The sequence below is a fragment of the Gouania willdenowi genome, chromosome 10 (genome assembly GCF_900634775.1).
Source record: "Gouania willdenowi chromosome 10, fGouWil2.1, whole genome shotgun sequence".
NCBI classification, from domain to species: domain Eukaryota; kingdom Metazoa; phylum Chordata; class Actinopteri; order Blenniiformes; family Gobiesocidae; genus Gouania; species Gouania willdenowi.
Window position 1 is genome coordinate 37661570 of NC_041053.1, and position 9659 is coordinate 37671228.

Genomic DNA, 9659 nt, shown 5'->3' on the forward strand with positions numbered 1-9659 from the left:
CATAAAAACTTGGTCAACAATTTTCTAAAAATAAAATTTTAGAGGCAAATACCCTTGGGGTCAGATTGACCCCAAGGGTAAAATGTGTTGATAATATTTGAGGATAATAAGAGGGTTAAGCAAAGCTCTAATTAGGATTTTTCCCATCAATAAACCAAATGACAGACATCAGATCAGATGAAGTTGGAACCTGTAAAATCAACATCTCTGCACTATTTACATTAACCCTCCTGTTATTTTTGGGATCAATTTGACCACATTCAGTGTTTATCATTCAATAAAAAATGTTTTGCTTCATATTTCACTTTTCTTAATTTGCTGGGTGCAAATCATGATGATATTTTGTGCTGAACACATATTGCATGCATTGGTGTTCCTCTGGGGTCAATTTGACACCACACTGTCTTAGCCATTTTAAACTAGTCTGTCTGTGTGTGACAAAAACTCTTCTTTTTCCACATTTTATGGTTAGATGTCGATGCCTGCTTCCAGTGTGTGTTTGTTTGTGTGCATGTTGTGTGATCTACTTTATGTGGATATTTTTTATGTACATGTTGAGCTCTTATTCTGAATTTGTATATTGTATTTTTAATTTTCAAGTGATGGTTGAGATCACTTGTTTTTGACTGTGAAGAACATTGTGTTGCCTCGTGCATGAAATATGCTATATAAATAATGTACAATTTGATATGATTTGATCCACGTGTGACCTTGGAACAGCTCTTTCACAGTAAAAGTGACGTAGAGGAGAATGTGTCTAAGACAAGGGAATGTGTTGAGGAGGACCCAGATTTTGAGGCATGTGTTGACCAAAAATATAAAGACTGAAAGTTTGACCAGATGGTGGCGTTGCAGGAAAAGTCAAATCATCACCACAACCAATGTGGTTCATACTCTTGTGGTCATAAACGTTGTCAGTAAATTTGAGAAGATTTGGATGAAAATTATTTAAGATAAATTATTCCTAATTTAAAAGCTTGTCCTGATGGTGGCGCTAGAGAACAGGTCAAAGTTACATTATCAAGGAGTTATTTATGAATTCAACAAATCAACAAAAGTGTCTGACACTAAAACTTGGTCACAATTTTTCTGAAAATCATTTTCTGGAGGCAAATATATAGTATTCCTGGGGTCAGATTGACCCCAAGGTTAAATGTGTCAGTAATATTTGAGGATAACAGGAGGGCTAATGCTTGTTGCAGCCCAAACTATGGCTGTTTTCTGGTTAAAAAGTAAGGCGTGTGCTGCTCCCACGCCTTCACTCTCCATCCATCCATCCATTCTCTGAAATATATTAATAACAACCAAACAATGTGTCGTGTAGAGCCAGATTCAATTACTAAGTTTATTTACAGGGGGAAATCTTATGAAGGCCATTGAGCAATGTTAAACAGCGCGGGATGAAACGATGACAAGAGCCCGATAAGAATTTAATTCCATCTCATTTCAGACGATTTTATGAATCAGATTCTTGAACGCTGGCAAAGAGATTTAATGATCACATCTTTGCGAAATCTTATTTCAGAAGCCGGTCGATGGCGTTTCTCTGCGTTAATGTCGACTTAGAGGTTGGAGTAATTTAGTAATTGATTCCTTGTCTGGCTCTGGCTCGTGCCAAGGCCGCGTTTGAGGGTAATGTGTTTCCTAATCTTATCCCCTGGAATAAGATTTTTATGTTAATCCGCTGCTCGGGCTCTTGGTCACTTGGGAAACAGCGATAACGGCTCTGGAGGGCCAGAGAGGCCAAAAGGGACAAGGGACTGCTGCAGCATCTGGAAGAGAAAACAGAACAGGAGCAGTGAATGCAACACTGGAGGAACAGGAGCAGAATCAGCATCGTTATTTATGTATTCAACATGTAAACAAAGTGCCTGACACAAATTTTGTTAACAATTTTCTGAAAATATTTTTTAAGGAGACAAATAACCCTGGGGTCAAATTGACCCCAAGGGTAAAATGTGTTATAGTAATATTATTATTATAGTAATATTTGAGGATAATAGGAGGGTTTATAAACACAAGCTGAAGGACATCATGAACAGATGAAGCTGGAACCTGTAGAATCAACATCTCAGAACTGTTTACATTAACCCTCCTATTGTGTTTGGGGTCAATTTGACCCCATTCAACGTTGTTCAATCAAATAAAGAATATTTGCTTTTTGTTTATTAATATTTGATAAATTTCTCATGAGAGTAAATTTGGATGAAAACTATTTAAGAAAAATGTATTCTAATTGAACGTTTTGGCCTGATGGTGGCGCTAGAGAACAGGTCAAGGTTCAATTATTAAGGCTTTATTATTATTATTATTATTATTATTATTATTATTAATAATAATAATAATAATAATAATAATAATAATAATAATAATAATAATAATAATAATAATAAAATCTTGGTCAACTATTTTCTGAAAATAATTTTATGGAGGCAAATATCCTTGGGGTCAAATTGACCCCAAGGATATGTGTTGTTATGATAGTATTTGAGGATAATAGGAGGGCGTTAGGAATAAACCTTTATTATGTTTTTTTCCCCTTTCAATAGACCACATGACTGATAGTTGATATGTAAGAGGTGGACTATTATATAACGTTAAACTTTAAATCTGTTTTCAAAATAAAGCCCACGTCTTTCAAAGTTCACACACCACACAGATCAACAGCATGGCCGTCATGGTGACATCTTTTGTTTTGTGCTGCACGCTTTCTTCCTCTCTCTTGCAGACACACAGAAAAACACCAGTTTCTAATTTGATTTGGCCTCTTCTCCAGATGTCACTTTCCATCTGCGCGCTTTGGAAACGTGATGCGCCTTTTACGCACCGACCATCCAGAAACTGCTCCACTTTCAAAGTCTGTAGTAGTAGCCCCCATGAAGTCACCTCACAGCCAGTAGTTCACTTGGACTGCTAACTGCAATATGTTTTGTGATATTACAGTAGATTTATTCGATATTGACTTGTGTAAGTGTGTTAGATTTGGGCATTTCCTCCGTGTTATGGTGTTTTTACGCGTTTACGGAAAAGAAGAAAACCACCGTCCCTTCATCCATCTTGTCAAATTGAGACATCAGACTAAACTGAAACGAGAGAAACCCCCCCTCAAATGATTATTTTATCTGCTCCAAACCCCTCCCCTACATCACAGGGCTTTATTAATAACCGTTTTGATAAGCGCAAGGATTTCCTCAGGCGGAGGAGTGAGACGTTCTAGGTGAAATGTGACAGCGGGGACCCTCCCCTCCCTCTCTCCCCCCCTCCCTCTTTATCCTCCCGTGTTTCTTTTGCCTTTTTTTCTGGGGAGTGGATCCATCCAATCCATCCAGAGACAATGGCATTTTGTTCGTCTTTTTGTCCACCCTGTCGATCCGCATTCCTATATTGCTGAGCAACGATAGAGCGCACTAAATGTAGAGGAGTTGCTCCTCATATATTGCAGCTATTGTGCGGCACTTGCCGGGGGAATTTAGGGTCTTGCACACATCGCATTTTCCTGATTTATTTAAGTGAAGGCATACGGTTGGAGCCCTTTATTTGGCACGTAATTAGGAATTAACTGCTGCTTTATGAAAATAAAAGGACCATTAATTATGTTACTGTAAATCAACGTTTTTAACCCCCCTGCTGAGTGTATCAGCCTAGATATAGAGGTAAAAGTAATGGATCACAAGTACTCACGTTACTGTAATTGAGTTATTTTATGGGTATTAGTTTTTATAGTATATTTTTAAATCATGGATTTTACTTAAGTATGCTTTCTAAAAAAAAAAAAAAAAAGTATTTTTTTTACATTTCTATACTTAACCGTTACTGAGTACATTATTATTATTATTATTATTATTATTATTATTATTATTATTATTATTATTATTATTATTTTAAAATGATCAACGGACATTCTTAAACTACAAATAATAATAATAATAATAATAATAATAATAATAATAATAATAATAATAATAATAATAATAACATTTAAAGAAAAAAAATTAAATGACCAGACAACAATCAAATGCATCACATTATAGCCGACCAATCGGAATAAACGTAATGGACCGCGTTGAATGATGGTTATTTTCCCAATTCTCGATTTCATAAATGTAGCTATAGAGTTTGAGGTTTTTTTAATCCACTGTTTTTATTTTATTTTATTTTTTAAGAATTTTACATTTTGACAAACCTTTTATTTTGTACAAATGCCTTTGTGAAAAAATAAACCAAGTTCCAATTGTGCAAGATTTGGTCTCTTCCTTTTTAAGTTTATACATGAGATGTTTACTGTATGTAGGAGAACCGTTATTTATTACCAAAAATAAACATGGGGGATGAAAGTAACTAGTAACTTTTACTTTGATTAATACTTAATTGAGGTATTTTTTACTTGTACTTGAGTACATTTTCAGTCAACAAACAGTACAACTTGAGTATCAGTATCTTTACACCTCTGCAATGTGAGAAACACTATGAATACCTGCAAAATAAGTGATTATTCTGATAAATAAAGCCTAAATATATAAATACATGCATTGAAATATCCAAATGTGGCAGCTCGTTTCTTTTTATCCAACGGAAAAGAAATCAAAGATGTTGAAACCATAAAAGCGGAGGCGTTTCAATAGCTGGTGGATACTATAGCACAAGAATAAAGAGCAGCTCCCAGTGAAAGAAAGCCATGGCTAAAAAGCTATAATTGTATTTGCTTCGGCGAAATATCAGAAAAGACTTTTTGGTTTCTTTGAGCGTTATTAGATTAATTCTCAGGGATGGTTTTTCTTTTCTCGCCGCCAGACGCGTGGAAGGAGGACGGTGGACCATTTGGCTCTTTGGTTTCAATAATCAAATTAACCATTTGGTATACAACTCTTGGGTCCCCAGCTCGTGTGTGTGGAAAAGGAGTAAAAAAAAAAAAAAAGATTTACATAATGGGGAGCACGGTGCAGTCAAGGATTAATAAAAGACGCAGCGCGACGCGCAAACGAAGGCGCAAAAAAGTGAAAGATTCAAAAGTTTTATTAGTGGACAATGGTTTTTATTGAATGTGTTATTAAAAACTATTTTCCGATTTGTTTTAATTAATAAAAGCAGCCAGTAATAGTATTTTTTTTTTTTTTTTAATCATGATTTGTTTTTTTTCCCCAAAATCAATCTTTTTAATAATTAATTTCTCCAAGTTTGACCTCAAACTTTTTTTTTTTTTTTTTTTTTTTTTTTTTGCGTTTCATCTTTTTCTTTAATATCATCCCATAAAAAATATGAAATATTTCTCCAGGCTCCTTTAATCCTGATGAAAAACATAAAAATCAATATTGTGATAAAATCAAATCAAATAAATGTACGCCATAACCGAAATAAGTCTATAATAATCCTTTTATGGAATCTAATAAGAGAAAAGTGTAAAATACATAAGAGTGAAATTCGCATTGTCTGTAGGAGGATATTATGGGAAAATTTCAGTGTTTTTATTTATTTTTTTAAATGCAGTGTTCATAGAGAACACAACAACAACAACAACAACAACACGTGTGTGTGCGTGTGGGTGTAAAAACCTGCAGCTTTATCAAAGGAATCCAACAGGAAAAGAAGGTGAGAGGGAAAAAAATAAAAACCCTTTCACCTAATTTCACAAACCCAATTAACCACTCAGATAATATTACTCCAAAGATTCTCAGAGAGAAAGAACTGCCTCAGCACTTTGTTACATGCATAAAAACTACATTGTTTTGGCAATAAAGCAAATGAAAAATAATACCAATTTACCTATTTGAATCATTCAAAATACACCTATAGAAGTTCAGCAGGGCGTGCAAGGGAAATAACTAATAAAACGTCATGTTTATGTGAACAAAAGTATTATTTTTATGATTATTCGCATTTTTATTTTTATTTTTTGCAAAAGTATAATTTCCGTTAGGGCAATGCATGCAACTCGAATTTCCTTTATTTATTTATTTATATGTGCATTTTGATGCTGGAGCTATTTTTTTTATTTATGTTTTTATTTTTTGCACAATTACAGAATAATACACATTATCACATAAGAGATGGATAAACAGTGAAGGAAAAGGCAGAAAGATCAAAGAGCTAATTAGAAGCCTTGACCTAAATAGTAATGAGTAAAGAACAGACAAAAATAACAGAACTTCAAACAATAAGAAATACGTATATGTAAAAAACGAAAAATAACCTAAGATACATTGTTAAAATTACTAAACATACAATAAGATGAAAATATCATAAAAACACAAAGGACTGTAAAGGATTTGTGAAAACCTCAGTGTTTAAAATAAGAAAATCCTATATTTTCAATCTCAGAAACAAAATAAATAAAAATTCAGATCGTTATGAGTGTTTTCCACGCGTGTTCGACGCAAATTACACACATGGAGATGAAAAAAATCAATGGATTTAAGACAAAAATAAGCATTCACATCAGAAATCAGCTTCAGAGCCAAGAAAGCAGAGCAAACAGTTGGAGGCAGAAGGAAAAGAGGCAGAGGGGGGGACACTATGTGAAATCCTGCCCAAGGTATACGGTCGCTTAAAAGGCTTAAAAGCTCTGAGAAAATTGGATCAGGGAGAATCGTCACCCAACTTTCATTATTTCCAAGTGGTGTGATTGAATTAAAGGGCAAGATGGTGGTTGGAGAGGAGAGGGGAGGGGAGGGGCTGGGGTGGTGGTGGTGGAGGGGGGGCTGCGTAATGGCGTGGTATTAAATTCTAATTAGAGATGCAGGGGATCAATGATAGGAAGGTTGGACAGCCCGGGCCCCCAGTGCCAGCCCAATAGACTGATGAGTTATTGTCATGTAAAAAAGCGCTATAGCAATAAGACCAAACGCTTTGCTATTGTCCAAGCGGAAAGAGCCAAGTTTATTATGAGGACTATATGCTCTAGAGACCTGAGGCTAGGCGGCTCTTAGGGGGCTTTTCATAAAACAGGGCTTGGTTCCTATAAAGGAGGCCAGTTTTGGAGCAGGCGCTGAGCAGTGAACATCGTCCAGACTTCATCCAACACTAGTTCAAACCAAACCAGTCCTGTTGTTTCCCTCCAAACTCAGACTTTTCTTTTTGACCCCATTTCGGGTGCTTTTGATTTTTTAATATTTTTTTTTTCGCAGGAAAGTGCAGCTTCCTAACTCTACCGAGCCTTTTCAAATGTATAAAATGGAGTATTCTTACCTGAACTCTTCAGCCTACGAGTCGTGTATGGCCGGGATGGACACGTCGAGCCTGGCATCGGCCTACGCGGACTTCAGCTCGTGCAGTCAGGCCAGTGGGTTCCAGTACAATCCCATCAGGACCACTTTCGGGGCCACCTCCGGCTGCCCGTCGCTCACCCCGGGCTCGTGCAGTCTGGGGACCCTGCGGGACCACCAGAGCAGCCCGTACGCCGCAGGTAAGCATGCAAGCAGCCTCCACCCGCTGTATTATAGCACACCGCCTTGATTGCATTTGAAAATGGAAATGTGTTTAGTATTTACCAAACGAAATTTGCTTACACAAATGAAAGAATTTATCACGTTAGAAGCGATTGCAGGCAAGCGCGTAATTCGGTTACGGGGTTATACTATCCCAGTCACACCCAAAACCGCCAACAGAATTATCTTAAGCTGCCAAAATGATCGGCATAATTTATTTACTTTGCGATGAGACATAAAGCTTCGAAAATAATTAGATAAAGTGAAGACTAAAGCTCATTATTGACACCCAATTGGAATTACAGTAGCAACAAAGCGGGGCTGGATGGAAACATGTAATGTTTTCAAACTTGAGCCTCAATTAGTTTAACATTACAATTAAACCACATCACAGGTCAGCTGCGTTATCAATTCTGAACTAATCCACATCTAATCAAAGGCATAACACAATTCTACGCGTTTTCCTTAACTGGATTTTATACAAAATATCGAATTTATATCTATTTGATCATATCACTGTCACACAGAGATGAAGCTTGCACACACACACACACCCACTCAACTCCAACTGTGACCTTTTCCCTTTTTCCTCCACAGTTCCCTACAAGCTGTTCACGGACCACGGTGGACTGAACGAGAAGCGAAAGCAGAGACGCATCCGTACCACGTTCACCAGTGCACAGCTGAAGGAGCTGGAGCGGGTTTTTGCTGAGACCCACTACCCGGACATCTACACCAGAGAGGAGCTGGCGCTGAAAATCGACCTGACTGAAGCCAGAGTGCAGGTATACACAGCGGTTATACTTCATGCGCAATTACGCACGATGGATTCACAGTTTGGATGAGGATTAAATATATTTCAACAATCGATATGCAGTCTCACAATCTGTCGATTTATGCTTTGGATATGGAACACTGATGATAAATATCCACCTGACTGAAGCCATGCAGAGTGCAGGTACAGCGGTCACTTTATGCGCAATTACGCACCGATGGATCTTCAGTTTAGGATGAGGATTAGAAATAATTTTAACAATCAATATGCAATCTCAATCTAGATATATTTCTGGATCACTGATGTTAAAAATCGACCTGACTGAAGCCAGAGTGCAGGTATACAGCTGTTACTTTATGCGCAATTACGCACTAATGGATTTAAAGTTTGGATGAGGATGAGAAATAATTTAATGCTTAGGATATGCACTGCTGTTAAATAACGTTTTTTTCCCTTTAAGGGACGTTTTTAGTAATATTCCCTTTTGGATAAAACGGACACAAACCCACTTGTTCACATATTTATTCAAATTCAATATAATCAATATTTTCAAAGTTCTTCCCCATTGGACCCAATCGGAGTGTCAAACTCATTTTAGTTCAGGGGCCAAACAAGTGGGCCACAGATTTTATGCGGGAAAACAAGTAATTAAGCAACATTATTTTGCTGTGTTTGCTTCTCCGTATAAGTAAAATACAAAATATGTAAAAATAAAATAAAAATACAATATCCAAGCCATAAGTGGCAGAAATAAGTTCAAACAGGATTACATTTTCTAGATTTCGTGATCAATTTCAATGTAATTAAGGGAAATATTATGTCATAAATTGAAGGTTTTGTTAGAATTTTGAGTGTTTTTTTTTTTTTTTTTCCAAAGTTGAACATTAAAAATTACTTTAGTCATGTGATATAAGCATCGGGAAAACTGCAGTGTGAGTCCCTGGAAATACATCGTTGAGTTTAATTTACACATCAATTCATGTTTTCTCTGTCATGTACTTTCTCCTGTGGGCCAAATTGGATCTTTCAAAGGGCCGGATTTGCCCCCCCGGGCCATGAGTTTGACAGAAGTAATCTAACACGTCTTTGTGTCAACCCTCCAGGTGTGGTTTCAAAACCGGCGTGCCAAATTCCGCAAGCAGGAGCGCGCAGCCGCAGCGGCCGCCGCAGCTGCTAAATCCGGCTCCGGGAAAAAGTCCGACTCCAGAGACGAAGACATCAAAGAAACCAAAAGCACCGACCCCGACAGCACAGGGGGACCGGGTCCGAACCCGATTCCTACGTCCAACTGCGGCGGGCCGAGCCCCACGGCGGGCCTGGTGAACACCACCGGGAACGGACAGGTGGTGGACCAGGTGAAGACCTCCGTGTCCAGCGGGATGGGCGTGACAGCACCGAGCCAAGGCTGGGCCCCCGCGCCGGGCACCATCACCTCTATCCCGGACTCGTTGGGCGGGCCCTTC

At 37.6% G+C, this 9659-nt stretch overlaps 1 protein-coding gene across 1 annotated transcript in view; it reads left to right on the top strand.

Annotated features, from left to right (window-relative positions):
* The first annotated feature begins 6798 nt into the window (after positions 1-6798).
* phox2bb (paired like homeobox 2Bb) overlaps positions 6799-9659 on the top strand; it is a 3430-nt gene continuing 569 nt past the window's right edge. The window contains exons 1-3 of the mRNA XM_028459801.1: positions 6799-7399; positions 8019-8206; positions 9300-9659. The exon at positions 9300-9659 is cut by the window's right edge and continues 569 nt beyond it. Of these exons, the coding sequence (XP_028315602.1) occupies positions 7159-7399; positions 8019-8206; positions 9300-9659 (789 nt within the window). The 5' untranslated portion in view covers positions 6799-7158. The remainder of the gene's footprint in view (positions 7400-8018; positions 8207-9299) is intronic.